Source organism: Pelodiscus sinensis, chromosome 14 (assembly GCF_052426305.1).
Source record: "Pelodiscus sinensis isolate ZL-2025 chromosome 14, ASM5242630v1, whole genome shotgun sequence".
In the NCBI taxonomy this organism is placed as follows: Eukaryota; Metazoa; Chordata; order Testudines; family Trionychidae; genus Pelodiscus; species Pelodiscus sinensis.
This window is the reverse complement of record NC_143065.1, coordinates 6,715,059-6,733,891: the sequence shown is the minus strand read 5'-3', so window position 1 is coordinate 6,733,891 and position 18,833 is coordinate 6,715,059. Positions and strand designations below refer to the sequence as shown.

At 44.0% G+C, this 18,833-nt stretch overlaps 2 protein-coding genes across 9 annotated transcripts in view; both read left to right on the top strand.

The window, feature by feature from the left end:
* Positions 1-12,376, top strand: part of ACSBG1 (acyl-CoA synthetase bubblegum family member 1) — a 72,193-nt gene extending 59,817 nt beyond the window's left edge. For all 8 annotated transcript variants that reach the window (XM_075897617.2, XM_089781920.1, XM_075897614.2 and 5 more), the window contains 4 exons: positions 1,664-1,881; positions 7,732-7,871; positions 10,637-10,883; positions 11,996-12,376. In XM_075897617.2, the coding sequence (XP_075753732.2) occupies positions 1,664-1,881; positions 7,732-7,871; positions 10,637-10,883; positions 11,996-12,072 (682 nt within the window). In that variant the 3' untranslated portion in view covers positions 12,073-12,376. The remainder of the gene's footprint in view (positions 1-1,663; positions 1,882-7,731; positions 7,872-10,636; positions 10,884-11,995) is intronic.
* A 151-nt stretch (positions 12,377-12,527) lies between these two features.
* On the top strand, positions 12,528-14,251 carry LOC149523576 (uncharacterized). Its single transcript, XM_089781921.1, has 2 exons — positions 12,528-13,157; positions 13,425-14,251. Exons 1-2 carry the CDS (start codon positions 13,152-13,154, stop codon positions 13,827-13,829), a joined length of 411 nt encoding a protein of 136 aa, XP_089638047.1. The 5' UTR covers positions 12,528-13,151; the 3' UTR covers positions 13,830-14,251.
* The last annotated feature ends 4,582 nt before the right edge of the window (positions 14,252-18,833 follow it).

Here is an 18,833-nt window from a genome sequence, read left to right as displayed (position 1 = left end):
CCGCGTGTAACCTCCCCTCCACCCGGGGTCGCTCCCCCCCTGCTACCCCCACTCTCCGGAAACCAAAACCAAAGCCAGCCAGCCTTTCTGCTCAGCTCTCTGGGCTAGCCGAGAAGAAGTAATCCATGTACCTGCTGCAGCGCAGGGCAGAGGGGCTGGGTTAAATCCTCGATGCATTACACTGCTAGCCAGCCGGCTGCTGTTCGTACTGTGAGTGGGGCTCCTCTGTGTCTGGTTCCAGCCATCGGGGTGAGATGTGAGCTCTGAGCTTTTGCTTGGCAAGGCAGGGCAGGTGGATCCCTGAGCCAACCTTGCAAAAAGAAGTCCCCTTGCTACTGGCCGCATGACTGTGTACTGTTCTCCAGAGGGCTGGGGGCAGGCAGGTTCTGCTGCTCTCAGAGGGTCAGGTGCAGACCAGGAGCTATCAGCCCCCAGGATCTGTGGCTCTGGGGGTCCCCTGGCTCAGGGTCCCCTCTTTTCCTAAATGTTCTAAATTTTGTTCCTCCGGTTTCCCGAGCAACGCCAGGTAAGTCCAGCTAGTATGTTAATACAGAAACGAGTGTTGAGGTGGACCATGTAAGAAGCTACTGGGTCCTTGCTTCCAAGGTTGAATTGACCAGGAACCCCATATAGACAGAGAAAAGGGGGGGTGGGTTCCCCTGGATCAGGGTGCATTTTTCCTTCCTCTTCCTGAACAGAACAGCTATGCAAAGCCTGATTGATTAATCATACTTCAGTGAAATTATGGAATGAATTCCTGCGTGATTTATGCTGCTGAGTGATTTACTCAGCACCTTCCTATAAACTGACTTTACTAATCAGTTATCCTCACTGTAAATAAAAGTTTAGAACGAATGGGGGGATGAAGCTCCCTCTTTTCTCTTACCTATCGACTCCACAATCCCAGGTTACCTCACACATCTGCACAGGTGTCAAAAGCCCTAATTGCACTGGATCCAACTGCTAAAATTTCTAGTTTCCATCCTTGTCAATTTCTACCACATATTTATGCATTTTTACAACAAAAATCTGCAGAAAATTAGGAAAGGACAGGATGAATCTATGTATCTATATTTAATTCAGTAAAATGCATGAAAAGCGTGAAAAGCTGCTACAGCATCTCCAGCTTGATGTGCTTTAGAATTTAGATTTAACTTGCTATAGTGTCCATTGAACTTTGAACTTGAGAGACAGTAGTCTAGTGGATAGAGTTGTGATCTAGATTTTCATTGTTCTCTCCTTAACTACTCCATCTTTAAGGCTCTCTCTTGCAGCCCATGGCTGTCTTCATGCCAGAAACTGAATATGTGGCTTTCCCCACACTTTAACCCAGAGCACAACTATTAAATCAAAGAGCTGGCTACTTAAGAGGGAATGATGCACACATCGAAGATTTCAAATGTATGTTTAATGCTCCACAATTTAAAAAGTCCACTTAAGTAGCAACACAGGGCAAAATCCTGAGCAGGTATAATATACCGAACTCAGCTTGCACTGTAGCTTTGCATCAGCTGAGTTTCTGGCCCATAACTTTCTAACAATGATGGGAATATGTTTCTTTATATCTTCCCGAGATCTTAGAGATGAGATATTGTAAAGGTTCACTCTATATTTTGTCTGGAAAACATTCCTTATACATATTTTTCTTCTTATTCCTTTATAGCTGTGGTAAAGCAGTACCTGGCTGCAAAGTGAAACTGGTAAATGAGGATGCAGATGGCAATGGAGAAATTTGTTTCTGGGGAAGAACCATTTTCATGGGTTATTTAAATATGGAGGATAAAACAAAAGAAGCCATTGATGATGATGGGTGGTTGCATTCTGGAGACCTAGGAAAGTTAGACAAAGATGGCTTCATCTATGTTACTGGGAGAATTAAAGGTAAAAGACAATCACTTTTTTCTGTCTTATAGTATTAGTAATTATTCAGTGTTGTTTAGTTATACAACAGATAAGCATGTGGAAATGCCTTCTTGAATCAGGCTTGTGGTCCTCCACCGTGATTGACTTAAGTATTGCAAGAGGAGCTTTTGTTAGCATTAATGGTAATTCTAGATATTTTGTTATTCCTGTAAATATCCAATCCTGATTTGAATCTTCCTAAGTCCTTTAATAGAATCATAGGGTTGCAAGAGACCTCAGGAGGTCATCAAGTCCAACCCCCTACCCAAAGCAGGACCAATCCCAACTAAATCAGCCCAGCCAGGGCTTTGTCAAATCGGGATTTGAAAATCTCTAAGGATGGAGATTCCACCACCTCCCCAGGTAACCCATTCCAGTGCTTCACCACCCTCCTAGTGAAATAGTTTTTCCTAATATCCAACCTGGACCTCTCCCACCACAACTTGAGACCATTGCTCCTTGTTCTGCCATCTGATCAAAATATTCAGACAATGATATTAGACAATCACTATGTTTTGCACGCATTGGAGAGGGTCCAGCAGAGGACAACCAAAATGATTAGAGGGCTGGAGCACATGGCCTACGAGGAGAAGCTAAGGGATTTGGGCTTATTTAGTCTGAAGAGGAGAAGACTGAGGGGGGGATTTGATAGCAGCCTTTAACTACCTGAAGGGAAGTTCCAAAGAAAATGGAGAGAGGCTGTTCTCAGTAATGACAGATGGCAGAATGAAGCACAATGGTCTCAAGGTGCAGTGGGGGAGGGATAGGCTGGATATTAGGAAAAACTATTTCACTAGGAGGGTGGAGAAGCACTGGAATGGGTTACCTAGGGAGGTGGTGAAATCTCTATCCCTAGAGGTTTTAAAGTCCCAGCTTGACAAATCCTTGCTGGGATGATTTAGTTGGGGTTGGTCAATTAATTATTGCAGAGAGTTTGAAAGAAATGCTGATCCACAAAGTATACGATATCCCAGGCTATATCTAGACTATGGGGTTTTTCCAGGGAACTGGGGTTTTCTATGTGTCTAGGGAACGTGTCTGCTCTTCCAATTTTTTTTGTGGAAGAGCAGATGTGCTCTTTTGGAAGCCCTGTTTTCCTTCTTCCATGGAAGAGGAGGATTTTCCGAAATTTGGCCCAGTGTGGATGGGCCGAATTTCAGAAAAGCTTTGACTGACAAAATGTGCGTACCTTTTTCCGATAAAGCATTGTAGTCTAGACATAGCACCAGAAGGGGTGTATAAGTAGCAACAAGATGGTTTAAAAGTAAACAGAACATCTTAGGCAATGACTTCCTTGTCTCCACTCTACTTTCTCTCTCTCACTACTCACTATAAACTTGGAAGAGAAACTTGAACTATTTCTTTTGGCAAAGATAGCTGCCAAATAGTAGTTTTACCATAAAACACAGCACGCAAGTCAGACCGTCTAATCTCTCTCTCTGTAAAAAATACCTTTTCCTGCAGGATGCCAGACTGATGTCATCACATCACTCTGTATCGCCCCGCCTCCTCCCTCCTTCCCCCTCGCCAGTGCTCAGCAGCCATGCGGAGCCTCAAAACGCCTCCCAGCAGCTGGGGAAGCAGCCCCCGTTTCTCCGTCAGCCAGGAGGAGAGAGCTGGGCCCACCATGGCTGGGAGGGGGGTTAGGTTTAGATCGTGGCTGGGGGCAGGGAGAGAAAGGGCCCAGGTTGGCGTGGCTAGGGGAGCAGAGGAGAGAAAGGGCCCCACGGGATGCGGCCGGGGTTTGGGAGGGAGAAAAGGTCTGGGCTGGGCTGAAGAGGGAAGAGAAGGGACCTGGGCTGGTAGGGGCAAGGAGGGGGGGAGAAAGGGCCTGGGGGGACATGGCTGAGGGGGGGTGGGAGGGGCAGGAGAAGGGGGTTGGGTTGGCATGGCTGGGGGTGGATAGGCAGGGGAGAGAAGGGTCCTGGGCTGATATGGCTGCAGCCTGGCCCTCCCTGCTGGCTGGGGCTAAGCAGGGCTTGACTACCTCCTGCGAGAGGGGGTTGGCAAGAGTAGGGAGCAGGGGTCACAGGCCCCTAGTGCTTCTTGTAAGAAATAAAACATCCATCTTCTGTAACCTTTTCTTCCCTTCTCATTTCCCTTGCTTCCTTCTTAGACTCATCTGTTTGCCAGAATTAATATCTACTGCAATATGCATATTTTTATAATCAACAAAAGTATAATTCCAGTGAAACAGTTACATTTCTATAATTATATTAAATGCCACAGATTTTGGCAAATAACCAAATAAAAAGTAATACAAACACAAAGTCTTGAATACGGTTTTGGCAACTAAGGAATTGAGCAAATACTAAAGGAGCTTCCGTTCACGTGCAGCAGTGGTGCCATTGACTTCAATGAAAGTACATAAGTCAAGTGGAACACTTTCATATAAGTGTTTGCAGGATCAAGTCCCTTAATGTACGATTTTCAGTTACAGTAGTACCTGAAGTCCAGGATAGTTGTCTGCCTTTTTCTGTACTGAGTGCATTATTTCTAAAGGGCATGTCTACGCTACAGCTAAGATTGAAGTAGCTGTAGTCAATCTTCCGGGGTTCGAATTAGTGGGTCTAGTGAAGACCTGAGAGGGCACTCCCATTGATGCCAGTAGTCCTTCTTCAAGGAGTAAGGGAAGTTGAAGGGAGAGTGTGCTTCTTTCAACTTCCTACAGTGTGGACACGTCAAAATTTGAGTTAAGATACTTCGACTTAAGCTATGTTGTTAACATATACAACTTCAGCTATCTTAATTCAAACTTCTCCCCTATTGTAGACAAGGGGAAAGTGTTTTTACATTTAAAAGGACAAGATTTATTTTCAGTACAAGCAGAGAACACAAGTTTAAAGTAGCGGTTACTCCTTGACTGTTTTGTGCTTCCTTCCTCCCCATTGGCTTCTTTTAAAAGATCCCTCTCCATATGCTTGCTTGCAGTGGCCTGCCCCTTCTTGGTAGTTCTAAGATTGCTTTTTGTTATAGTGCCAGTGTAACACTGGGTGGGCTAGTCTTCAATGCCCTTCTCCAGTGCCTTAAAAAACAAACAAACAAAAAACATAGAAAAGTAGCTGGAGACACAGAGTTCAGTCTCTAAAGCTAAGCCTAAAGCTATCCCGAAACAGCTATTCTGCATCTTAAGAGCAAGCCCAGTATATCAAAATATAATGGGCTCACTATTCTGATGCCCCTGTAAACCTCATTGCACAAGGGATAAGGGACGTTTTGAAATAAGCTATATTGAAATAAGTAAATTGCGTAGTGTAAATTGCATAGCTTATTTCAAGGGAAGGGTGCTGCGCAGATGCACCCTAAGGAATTACAGCAAGGATTGCTTAGTGTCAGCCTCTCCACATTCAAGTCCCAAAAAAACTAAAATTCATTTTAATTAAATAATTTTATAAAATTTTATGATGAAGTAATCTAATTTTTACAACAAAATATCTTTATAGTATGACCCACTGACATTATCTTCACAGTTATAACAAACATAAAGAGAAAGCCAAAAGTAAAATTTGAACAGTTCAGTTCACACAAAACACAGTAAGAAGAAACTGAGAGATCCCGAAAGCTTAGGTTTAGATTATCTAAGTCTCAGTTAGTGTCTCTTCACAATTTGCTGAATCTGAACCATAGTCTCTCCACTTGCTTGTAGGGATCCTCAGTTGAAATCCATGCTTTTCCTTAGCTATGGATTTCTCCTAGACAGACATCTAACTGATTAACCAGGCAGTTAAGTCACAAGGGCTGTGTCCAGACTCAGGGTTTTTTTCGAAAAAAGTAGCCTTTTTTCGAAAATTAAATCAAAAGAACGCGGCTTTTCTTTCGACGGCGGTAAACCTAATTCCACGAGGAAGAATGCCTTTTTTCGAAAGTGCTCTTTCGAAAAAAGGCGTTCTTGAAAGCAAACAGGGCTTTTTAGAAAGAGAGCATCCAGACTCACTTGCTGCTTTCTTTCGAAAAAGCGGCTTGCTTTTTCGAAAGTTCCGCATGCAGTCTAGACGCTCTCTTTCGAAAGAGGCTTGCAGTCTAGACATAGCCAAGGATACAGACTTAAAGAAAGCCCCATTACAAGAAAATGCAAAATCTGACAATAACAAAATAGAATGACTCTTTCCCTGTTACTACATTTAAAGAAGAGCTGAAGGATCACACTAGCTGAGAAAGTTAACTAGAACAGTTTGGGTAAAATCAAAACATAATTCAAAGCATACAGCTAAAGCAGAAGACGTTATTTTTCCTTCCAGGTTCCCCTGGCTATGATTAACATTGCTTATGTTTCCTGGTAGAGCGTTAATGTCATCACTACCCGCTGCAAAGTGCTGCAGGATGAGGGACAGCAGTCTGCTTTCTACTTCTGAGCTCACGCAGGACATATGGCCCTTAGGCCTGGTCTACACTGGACCAGGAAGGTCAGCTTAAGGTATGCAATTCCAGCTACATAAAATACCGTAGCTGGAGTCGGCTTACCACTGTCCACACAGTGGGAGGCTGACGGGAGCAAATGCTTCCATCAGCTTCCCTTATTCCTTGCAACTGTGAGGAGTACAGATGTCAGTGGGAGCTGCCCTCAGCGTTCAATTAAGTAGAGCTATACTAGACCTGCTAAATCGAACACCAGCAAATTGACCTACGGAGCATCAATCCACCAGTAAGTATAGACGTGCCCTTAGAAAAGCAGCTGCCCTGTCTCCTTGCCCTCATGGAGTCTGACCCCAGCAACAGAGACAGACCCTAAACCAGGCATGTCCAAAGTCCGGCCCGCGGGCCAATTGCGGCCCGTGTTCCGGTTTAATACGGCCCCCCAGGTAATTTGGCAATATCTATCTTTTAAGGCCCCCAACGAATCCATATGTATTGAGATGAATACATTGTAAAATCTCAGTTAATGTCAGTTGGTCTAAATCAGTTATAAATATATTTGGACACAACATGTGTACTTGGTGTTATGTTCCTGTTCATATTTTTTGAACTTAAAAGTTGACAGACAACCTTTATTACCAATAATATGTAATGTACTTTACAATGTTCCTGACATATATTTCAGCTTCCTGGATTTTTTTTTTCATCTGGCCTTCAGATATGAAAGGCAGAGTGATTTAACACCTGTTTAGATTTGTCATCCATGTGATGAAATGAAAAGTATGCCGTTTGCAATAAACTTTGCATAAAATAGTTAATTTGCATTTAATTTTAATGGTTCAAAGAATGTCAGGCAAAATGGTCGGCCCTCACGCATGTTCATTTAATCAAATCTGGCCTTCTTTGAAAAAAGTTTGGACTCCCCTGCCCTAAACTATCACACCTCATTCCAGAAGCATTTGAGTGCTAAATCAGCTTAGCAACAGTGACCCAGTCACAACTAACTGCTATTGCCCCCTCTTAAAGTAGCAACATTAGTACATGGGTTACACCAGCTGTGAAAGGACTTTTTGATAGCTTAACAACAGAGCACAAAGAGAATGAATGCCAGAGAACAGTGAGGGGAGCCTAACTTCTAAAAACCCCAGGTTATCAATAACACCTCAAGAGTCATAATTAATCTTCGGTTAACCAAGAGTTTAGATTATCTGCAATCTGATATAAAGGATTTTGTTTATGTACAATAGTGTGTGTTTGTGTGTATTAGAGTGAGAAAAAGAGAGAGTGCCCTCTAGGGATTTTGCAAAGGATTTATCTGTTTTTCGGGAAGGTTAATTTTCACAGCTAAACACGTTTTGTTCTCTTTGAAAGCTTTGGTATTCCTGACATCTTCTGTTACCCAAAATGCAGCCTACCCTTTAGACAGTTGTGAGGAGATTATCTGAATTCAACTAATAAATGTATTTTTATGCCTAGAGTTAATTATTACAGCTGGAGGTGAAAATGTGCCTCCCATCCCAATAGAAGATGCTGTCAAAAAGGAACTGCCCATTGTTAGTAATGCTATGTTGATTGGAGATCAAAAGAAGTTCTTATCAATGTTGCTGACCTTAAAGGTAAACCTACTTTTACTGTTGATTTTGATAAAAATCACACCCCACTAAACTCCTGAGATCTGAAATCTTCTGTATACTTTATTAATTTAATGAAGCCTGAAGTCTAGGGGTGAAAATATTTGAAATTTCCTGCATAGTTTTTCTGTTTTAGAAAAGAGCAAAAGTGGGTATGTGTGTGTAGTTCCTAACTGGGAACTACACACACACACATACATTGGGGAAAATGTTCAAATTACAGTCCCCTGGTTTTATTCACACAAGTAAATTTGAGGTCAGATTTTTCATAAGTAAAGCAAGCAAGATTTAGCCTATATACTTTATAACAGAAGAAATATTTTACATCCATTTCTAATATTCTTCCACGCATAAAACAAGACTTAATTTCAGTATAAAGTTCAAATTAACTTTCATTAAGAAAAACCCAAAAGAGCAGAAGTGAAGTCTTCATGAAAAAGTACAGCATTTGTCTTTTGTATACAGGACTTTGAAGTACTTTGAAGTAGGAATAAGAGATCCTCTGGAAAAGGGCTTTTTTTCGGAGGATTGGGGCCAGTGTAGACGCTCTTTTCCGGCTTTTCTAAAAGCCGGAAAAAAGCGGCAGACATTTTTATTTAAATGCCGCGGGGGATATTTAAATTTCCCCCACTGATTTCCCTATTACGACCTGTGAAATTAGCATGCCCCTTTCGGAAAAGGGGCCAGTATAGACGTAGCCGACTAGTTGTCATGCTGGACAGGCAGAGTCCTTAGAAGTTGAGAGTCTCAATAATAATAAAAAAAGGCAACACAGATTTATACCTACTTACACAAGAGGCTTTGAGCCATGTGTGCTCATTACAATTTGTGCTTCAGAGAATGTTTGCTTTCTATCAGACCCAGTTCTTCACTTATGTGTTTCAAGGAAGAAATCAGGGAATGAATTTAGGAACAAGAATAGCTGACCTACTGGATCAAGCCCAAATGAAAGCTTGTCCTTTGTTACAGTGCAAATATTATAGGAACAGAATTAAAACAAGGGCCCAGTATATTATCATAGTATGCTATAGTCTTAGTTATCCCAGTGTTACTCACATTTATTACCTTGGCTAGTGATTCCTCCTCACCTACAAGTGTAAGAAAAATCCTTTTTCTAATTTTAAACAGCAGCTCTGTCTCAAGACATGTATGGAATTACATAAATTTTGGTAAACCATTTTTATAAACAACTTGAATACATTTCTTGAAATAACAATGGAATTGATTTGGAAGAACAGGGTACATCTACAATGTGCTAAAAAAGCCCACATATCACAGTCTCAGAGCCTAGACCAGCAGCTAACTTGAGCTCCCTGGTCTTGGGCCGTGTAGTCATTTTAGGATTGACTGGTGTGGCGTCCTGACAGGTCTCCTGATCCGTCAGTGATAATAAACATTCAGTTGTGTGCGTTTTTGTATGCTCCCTTAATATATCATGCCAACTCTGCAGGTAGACTGCACAAGACTCCCCAAAGACCATTGGACTGAAGTACACAGACAAAGTACATTAATAGTTTTGGTAGCCAGATGTACCGGGGCAATGAACATGGCTCAGTCAATAGTATGAATTTCACTATTGCCCCCTAGACTAAAGAATTAATTAGAGGTATCCCAATATTTATAGACAGAAATAAACAATGTATAACACACACGGTACGTATCATCTTATGCATGAATTACATGTTTGGTATCTCCCCTTGTGCTTTCCTCCAAAGGATTCACTACTCATTATGCTTTCATTCTTGTTGTTTCAAACTATTTTATCATGTACTTAGCTGGCTGTCCTTGCACTATCCTACTTCTATCCATGCTAACTGTTCTGATAGTAAAAGACACTGACTTGCAGGCAAACATCTGCTTTTGACCCAACCTGTCTGTTACTCATAGTATAACTCTAATTTACTTTGGTTCAAGCACCAGGCCCATGCTTCAAGCTCCTTCTTTCTCCCACAGGCTGCAGGGCTAAAAATAGCAATGTAGAGGTTCAGGATTGAGCACAATCCTAGGCTCTGTAATTCCCCCTCCTTTGCAGGGGGACAGAGTGGACTCTAACCCAAGCCCAAATGTCTACATTGAAATTTCATAGACCTACAGTCTGAGCCCTGCAAGCCCAAGTCAGCTGATCCAGGCCAGCTGTGTGTGTTTTAATGCAGTCTAGACCTGCCTGCGATGGTAATTTAATCAAAGTATATACAGAGATTTTTCTATGTTAAATATTTTGATGTTTCAATTATGATCACATCATATACATATTAGCCCGCCTGTTCACATTACATGGCCAAATTGACAAAGTATCTTATCTTGGAATAATCTACAAATGGTGCCATTTTGTAGACTTAGGATTGTAGTTTAGACTGTTTCACTTAAATGTTGATACTCTTCAGCAGCTCTCAATTCTTACTGTTTTAAGTGGGAATTGAGGCCACTTAGGGTATGTCTGCACAGCAGTGCTTAACTCAAAATAAGCTAAGCTACACAATTTGAGCTATGCTAATTGCGTAGATTAAATCAAAATAGCTTATTTTGAAATAGAGCACCCTTTCTCCAATTTTCCTTACTTTTTCTAAAATGGGGGTTACAGGAGTCAGAGTAAGTCCTCTGGCTGGACATTATTTTGACATTGTCGAAATAACTGTTTGTGTGTAGACACACATTTTGTTATTCCGAAATAATGGTACTGTGTAGATGTACCCTTGGTGCCCTATAGGAGCTGGCCATTAATACTGAAACTCCATCACTTGATACTGTAGAGTACCCTGGATCCAGATACATCTGATCCTACTGACAATCTGACTGAGCAAGCCAGAGAATTCTGCCAGAAAATTGGAAGCAAAGCCACTAAGGTTTCAGAGATTGTGGCAACAAGAGATAAGGCTGTTTACCAGGCCATTCAAGAAGGAATCAATAGAGTCAACATGAAGTCAACTGCCAGTGTTCAGCATATTCAGAAATGGACAGTCCTGGAAAAGGATTTCTCCATTGCCGGTGGAGAATTTGGTAAGATCTCTATTTTAAGATACTCACATATCTTCTGTACTAAGTACTGTAAGTTTGGGATGACTCTCTCAGGAATGGTGGAATTGAAAGTTGTACAGCTCTTCCCAAACAAATGGTAATTAACTGATAGCAATGGACACTATCTGATTACAGAGCAATTATATTGTTATGCTCTTAGGGAAGCCAACCACTGCAGGATAAAATTAGTTCATGTTACAGTTTGAAATTTAAACCAAGATTTGTGAAATGTGGGATCTTTATAGAAACGTTTATTTAGCTTACTAGAAAGTTATCCTTGGTCAAGTTTTTGTTTTAAATTCAAGTCAAGAAGTCCTACGATTTTGGTGCCAAAGAATCAAAATACAACCCCAAATTATACAACCTATTTAATAATGATTAATTGCATCTACAACTTTTTCTCTTTTCAGAAGAAAGTCAAATGTAGTCAGTATAATCTGGGAAAACAAATTCTTACCATAAGCCAGCATAAAAAGTAATCAGAAAATTAAGACCATTGTGCAGCTAATGCTTGTCTTTTGTGGCGAGGGAAATAATTAAATAATTATTAAAGATCTGTTGATGAAAGATGTTCTAATTTTTTGCTTCCCCAACTTTAACTTAACTGATGTGATATACAGGCAGTCCCCGACTTACGCGGATCAGACTTACGTCGGATCCGCACTTACGAACGGGGCTTTCTCGCCCCGGAGGTCGAGGTGGCGGATTGCTACCTGCGAGCTCCGAGGCGAGAAAGCCCCGTTCGTAAGCTGCTCCAGTGCCCCTGGTCTGCTGGAGACGGTCTCCAGCAGACCAGGGGCACCGGGCAGGTTCCCGCGCTTCTGAGGCTTTGCCAGAGCGGGTGCCTGTGGTCTGCTGTGGTCTGCAGTAGCTACTTTGTTCTGGTCACAAGTCTTTTGGACTGAACTTTTCTGTTTCTGTCCCCAACTATTCTACAGTTCCTATGGGAGATCAGCCATGGTAGCAACAGGTACATCTACTAGAATTAGCCTTTTTGGAGGAACCTTTCAGCTAGAAAACTTTGCTCTAATTTCTCTTTCCTCTTGTAACCAACTGTGGTTTGATTACTTTTGGTGGTATGCTTTTTGTTTTAGGTCCTACTATGAAATTAAAACGACTTGCTGTGCTTGAAAAGTACAAAGATGAAGTTGATTCATTTTACAAAGAATAAGATTAGTATTCCTGCCAAGTACTGTCTGCAAGTTCCCACGAAGCAAAACAAATTCACCAATTCTGAGTAACAGGAAACAGCTCCCAACAAATGCATTTGAAGATTTCCTTCTCTAGGCTAGTATACCTCCCATTCGTTTTGCACTCGTTGCAACAGGTTTTAGAAGAGAGAAATCTATATAAAGACCTAGTTGTAATTCTCCCTGCAAAGTAATACAATTTCTTGCTACAAAGAAGTATACACAATGACCTGTAGTTGTATTTTACTTTTGTTCTTAAATGAATTAAACTTAATGACATACTAATGTGGGTATAACTGGTTATTGTAAGGATGTAGCTTACATTCTTAGGCTACGTCTACATTGCACATTTATTTCAGAATAAGCAATTTTGGAAGAAATATTCTGAAATAGCTTATTTTGAAATAGCATGCCTCTAAACCTAAAGCTCATTGAAATAAGCTTAGCTATTTTGAAATAGAGTGCCCACACTGATTGAACGCTAACTTGCATTTAAGGCCACCTGGGACGTCTATGAGTAGGGCATCAGGTAAGCAATTATTTCCTGGAGTTGCTGCTTGAGGCTGAGGCTCTTGCTTAAAGGAACCCCCCCTTGTACAGCCGTGTCTCAGGCTTTTTTCCATTGCTTACCTCCTCAAGGGACAGCAAAGCCTTTTCTTTCGCATGCTGTTATTGCCCTTGGGGACACTCCAGCTGTGAAGCCAGAGCTACCTCTGGGCAATTGACAGCTTCTTTAGCTCTCTGTGAGCGGCTCATGCTGCTGGATCCCATCCGCCCTCCTCTGCACACTGCAGCTTCTGGGGTCTGGTGGGACCAGCTCGTCATGGATCAGTGGGGCGACCAGCAGAGGCTCCAGAATTTCTGCCTGAGGAAGGAGACCTTTCTGAAGCTCTATGAGTGGCTTGCCCCTGCCCTCATGCAACAGGACACACATATAAGACCCATCATCCCCCTCAAGAACTGGGTCACCATCGCCCTGTGGAAACTCGCCTGGCCAGACAGCTACTGATCCGTCAGGAACCAGTTTGGCGTGGGGAGATCGATTGTCAGGGCCCTGCTCATGCAGGTACGGCATTCTCGGGCTAAAGGCCAGGAGGGGATTGGACTACTGGAATGGAGCTTTCTAGGGAAAGGGGGATAAGGGGTAGTGGTGGTGGTGGTTCAAGCCCCCTCTCCAGGAGGTTTTTCGGTCCCACCCTCAAAAGCCCTGCTGGGGGATGGGGTTAATGTGGGGGATTACTCCTAGTGTAGGGGAAAGGGAAATGGGGAGACTTTAGCTCTGGGACCTCCCAAATGCTCTGGCTACCCTGTGATTTTCTGTCTCCTTCTACAGGTGGTGAAGGCCATTAACACCACCTTGCTGCATAAGGTCATCCACTTCAGCGACATGGATGCCATCGTTGCTAGCTTCACCAACATGGGTTTCCTCAACTGCGGGGAAAGGAAATTGGTGGCACCCATATCCCCACACAGGCCCCTGATGATCAGGCATCTCTCCATCAACTGGCAGGGGTACTTCTTGATGGTCCTGCAGGCTATCACCAACATCTACATCAGCTGGTTGGGGAAGGCACATGATGCCTGCGTTTTCCACAACTCCAGCATGTTCCAGAAGCTGCCTGCTGGAACTTTTTTCCCTGACCGCATCATCAGGGTCAGGGACTTGGACATGCCCATGTACATGGTGGGCCTACTCTCTCTTGCCCTGCCTCATGAAGCCATATACCAGCCACCTTGACCACTCTAGGGAACAGTTCCACGTCAGGCTCAGCATGACCTTTGAGGATGCCTTTGGGCATTTGAAGATGCGGTTCAGATGCGTCCTCACCCAGCTAGATGTCAGTGAGTAGAATATCCCACATATGGTGGCCACGTGTTCCGTGCTCCAAGATATTTGTGAGCAGGAGGAGGCATTCCTGCCAGGGTGGGGGAAGGGGGTGTCAGACTGAGCACATCGGCAGGGCCTTTGAGCAGCCGTGCATGGCTAGCATGTGGCAGGCCCATCAAGGGGCCGCGAGCATCCAGAAAGCCTGGAGGGAGTTTCTCACAAGGACCCCAGAGACACTCTCCTCTGCGCCTCCCACTCCCTGCCTTTCCTCCAACACCCTTCCTTTTTCCCCTCCCCTACAGACACAATAAAACAGATTTTAAAAAAACCTGTTTTTATTTGGGGTCTAAGGAACTGGGGAGGGACTGGGGAAAGAACCAGCAGAAGGGTGGGTAGGGAGAAGGAGGGGGGAGGGAGATGAGGCTTAGGGATGAGGCTAGGAGTGGCACCTGGCTCTAAGTAACCCACTGCCACAGGTGCAGGTGTAGGGGAGGGTTGGGGAAGGAGCAGGGGCAGGCATAGGCATCATGCTGGCGACCAGGAAATGCGCAGCTGCACACATGGTGCAGCCAAGAACCAGCATCTCCTGCCAGATGTCTCACCACAACTGGATATCTTCCTGCGATCTACGATCTGCTCCATGGACTGGAGCGCTCTGAGTTGCTCCCTCGGGAATTCATCCACCGGTCTCTGGAACCTGTGGGTCCCTCAGGTTAGGGAAGCTGCCCTGGGGGATGTTAACCACCCCTTCTTGCAGCTGGTCCAGCTGTGGAAATAAAGAGCAACGGTTAGTCATCCCAGGGGACACTGTACCTGAAACCTTGCCCTTATCTGAGCCAAGAGTCACAGTTCTCTGCTCAGACGAAGGCAACGTGCTTGGAGCAAGGCCATGTGTGCTCTAGCCAATGGGCCTTTGCCTGCAAGGGCCCAGATGTCCCCAGGGTGGGGAGCCTCACTACCCCCCATCCTGGACTTTCGCTACACATGCACAGGCTGCTGTGCGATCCCCAGGCTGCAAAGGCTGAGCAAGGAGTATGCCCCAGCCCCTCACCTCCTGCCCCCTCCACCAGGAATTCCTGATGTGAATTCCCCAGCCTCAGATGAAGCCTGGGACACATCCAGAGCATGGAGTACTGGCTCCAGGATCAGGAGGGTAACAGCACTGGCCTTGTCTGGCTTCTCCACTTTTTCCTCTGGTCCCCTGGAGGATGACAGGCGTATCAAGCCCTGAGTCCACTACCGGGAGCGGGGAAGAGAGGGGGAGACTGCCATGCCCGCCCCTTCCCCCCCCACCCCCGGATATGATCTAGCTCCTCGTAATAGGGGCAGACGTAGGGTTCGGCTCAGAGTGGGAGCTGTCTTCTCATATGCCCCGCAGAGCTCCTTCACTTTCATCCACACCTGCTCCCGGGTGCAGATGTGCCCTTTGTTGACCAGGCTCTCGGTCATTCAGCCATAGACATCTGCGTTCCTGTGTCTGGTGCAGAGATCCTGCAGGTTTGCCTCCTCGCCTCAGACCTCAATTAGGTCCAGGATCTCTGCACCAGATCAGGAAGGCACGCACCTTTCGGCCCTAGGTAGGCTCCTGGGAGTGGTCTGACTGCTCCCTGGGTGGGAGCTGCAGACTGGCTCATTTTGCCAAAGCTGTTTGCCACAAGCCTTTTCCCTTGAGGCTGCAGTTTTAAAAGCTCCAGGGGAAAGGCAGGCCGGGAAGGGGGGGGGGGGGGGGGAAGAGGGACTATAGAGGTTGTAGACAGGGCAGCCAGCAGTGCACCTTGGGAAGGGCTGGAGGGCCCTTATTTCAAAATAACTGCAGCTGCCCTGTCTACACAGCCCCTATTTCAAAATAGCTATTTTGGAAAACATGTTATTTCTCCCAACACCAAAATAAGCCACCGGTTACTTCAAAATAATTTTAAAACAACACAATTACTGTGGGCTACTTGACTATAGTTCAAATTATTCAAGTGGCACTGTTTATAATGAAACTCCTACATCCTCATATTATCAACATGTATTATGTGGGTTTATTTTTGTTAAAAGAATTACTAAAATTGAAATTGACAGCCTCTTATCAACTTTAGTTAAGAAACCAACTGAAGTTGAAAAAGAAGCATAGCTTGTTGTCCTCTTCCAGGCGGACTAAAAACTAAGTGTAAGAGGATACAGTCTACTAGTACTAAAATCTTGTCGTACATATTTACTAATTATAGACTCTGACACTGTCAAATAATTTCATTTTAAATACGAGAAAAAGTTTGTACCCAGCACATAAAGTAGTTTAATAAATTAACACTGTGCATTTGAATGTTCATCTAATAAATACCGACACAAATTGCAAGTAAAAATGTATGAATCGGAATAAACTATGTAATTGCTTAAGCATATAGCTAGTGTATCCTCATGCTTATCAAAAAGAAGCAAGAGGTTAAAGGTTCTATTTAATTGTAAATCAATATTTTAATGGTTACCAACAAGAATCACATTTATTTAGAAAAATAATTTAAATGCTAAAGCAAAGTTATTAAAATCACTGATTGAAATCAATCCATCTACTCTAATAATAGGTCAGAAAACTAACCAGAACACCAGGCATTTTGAAGTTTTCATCTTTTTGCAGCACTTTGCAAAATGCCTACCCTAGAATCATAGAGCTGGAAGAAACCTCAGGAGATCATCAAGTCCAGCCCCCTGCCCAAGGCAGGACCAATCCCAACTAAATCAACCCAGCCAGCGCTTTGTCAAGCCGAGACTTAAAAGCCTCTAGGGATGGAGAGTCCACCTCCATCCAGTGCTTCACCAGCCTCCTAGTGAAATAGTTTTTCCTAATATCCAACTTAAACCTCCCCCACTGTAACTTGAGACCATTGCTCCTTGTTCTGCCATTTGTCACTACTGTGAACAGGCTTTCTCCATCCTCTTTGGAACCTCCTTTCAGGAAGCTGAAGGCTGCTATCAAATCCCCCCTCACTCTTCTCTTCTGCACACTAAACAACACCAAATCCCTCAGTCTCTCCTCATACGTCATGCGCTCCCACCTCCTAATCATTTTGGTTGCCTTCCACTGGACCTTCTCCAATGTGTCCACATCCTTTCTATAGTGGGGGGCCCAGAACTGGACACAATACTCCAGATGTGGCCTTACCAGAGCCAAATAAAGGGGAATCATCACTTCTCTGCATCTGCTGGCAATGCTCCTCCTAATGCTCCCTAATATGCCATTAGCCTTCTTGGCTACAAGGGCACACTGTTGACTCATATCCAGCTTCTCATCCACTGTAACCCCCAGGTCCTTTTCTGCAGAACTGCTACTTAGCCAGTCAGTCCCCAGCCTGTAACAATACTTGGGATTCTTCCATCCCAAGTACAGGACTCTACATTTGTCCTTGTTGAACCTCGCCACATTTCTTTTGGCCCAATCCTCTACTCTGTCCAGGTCACTCTGGACCCTATCCCTGCCCTCCAGCATATCTAACTCTCCCCCTAGCTTAGTGTCATCTGCAAACTTGCTGAGGGTGCAATCCATCCCCTCATCCAGGTCATTATTAAAGATGTTGAACAAAACTGGTCCCAGAACAGATCCTTGGGGCACTCCGCTAGAAACCAACTGCCAACCTGACATCGAGCCACTGATCACTACCCATTGGGCCTGACAGTCTATCCAGCTTTCTATTCATCTTACAGTCCATTTATCCATATTTCCTTAACTTGCTGGCAAGAATATTGTGGGAGACTGTATCAAAAACTTTACTAAAGTCAAAGTATATCACATCTATTGACTTTCCCATATTCACAGAGTCAATCACCTCATCATAGAAGCTAATAAAATTGGTCAGGCATGACTTCCCCTTCGTGAATCCATGTTGACTATTCCTGATCACTTTCCCCTCTTCCTAGTGCTTCAAAATGGATTCTTAAGGATCCCCTCCATGATTTTTCCTGGGACTGAGGTAAGGCTGACTGGTCTGTAGTTCCCTGGATGTCCTTCCCTATTTTTTAAAAGACGAGCACTACTTTTCCCTTTTTCCAATTATCCGGGATCTCTCTGGATCGCCATGAGTTTTCAAAGATAATGGCCAAAGGCTCTGCAATGACATTTGCCCACTCCCTCAGTACCCTCGGATGCATTAAATACGGGCCCATGGATTTGTGTATGTTTAGCTTTTCTAAATAGTTCCTTATTCTTTACCTACCCAGAGCTGTCCACCTCCTTCCCATACTGCGTTGCCTAATGCATTTCTCTGGGAGCTGACCTTGTCCGTGAAGACAGAGGCAAAGAAAGCATTGAGTACTTCAGCTTTTCCCACATCATCCATCACTAGGTTACCTCCCTCATCCAGTAAGGGCCCCACAGCCTCTCTGATCACCGTCTTATTGCTAACACGCCTGTAGAAACCTTTGTTACCCTTCACATCCCTTGCTAGCTGCAATTCCAATTGCCCTTTCACCTTCCTGATAGCTCCCCTGCATTCTTGAGCAATATATTTAAATTCCTCCCTAATCATCTGTCCAAGTCTCCACTTCTTGTAAGCTTCCTTTTTGTGTTTAAGCTCACCAAGGATGTCCCCGGTAAGCCAATCTGGTCGCCTACCATATTTGCTTTTCTAGCTGCACACCGGGATGGTTTCTTCCTGTGCCTTTAATAAGGCTTCTTTAAAATACTGCCAGCTCTGCTGGACCCCTTCATAGACTCATAGACTTTAAGGTCAGAAGGGACCATTATGATCATCTAGTCTGACCCCCTGCAAAATGCAGGCCACAGAACCTCATGTTACCATCCCAAGGAACTCTGCTCATCAGTTCTCTGAGGGAGTCAAAGTCTGCTTTTCTGAAGTCCAGGGTGTGTATTTTGCTATTCTCCTTTCTTGCTTTGGTCAGGATCCTGACATCTACCATCTCATGATCACTGCTCTC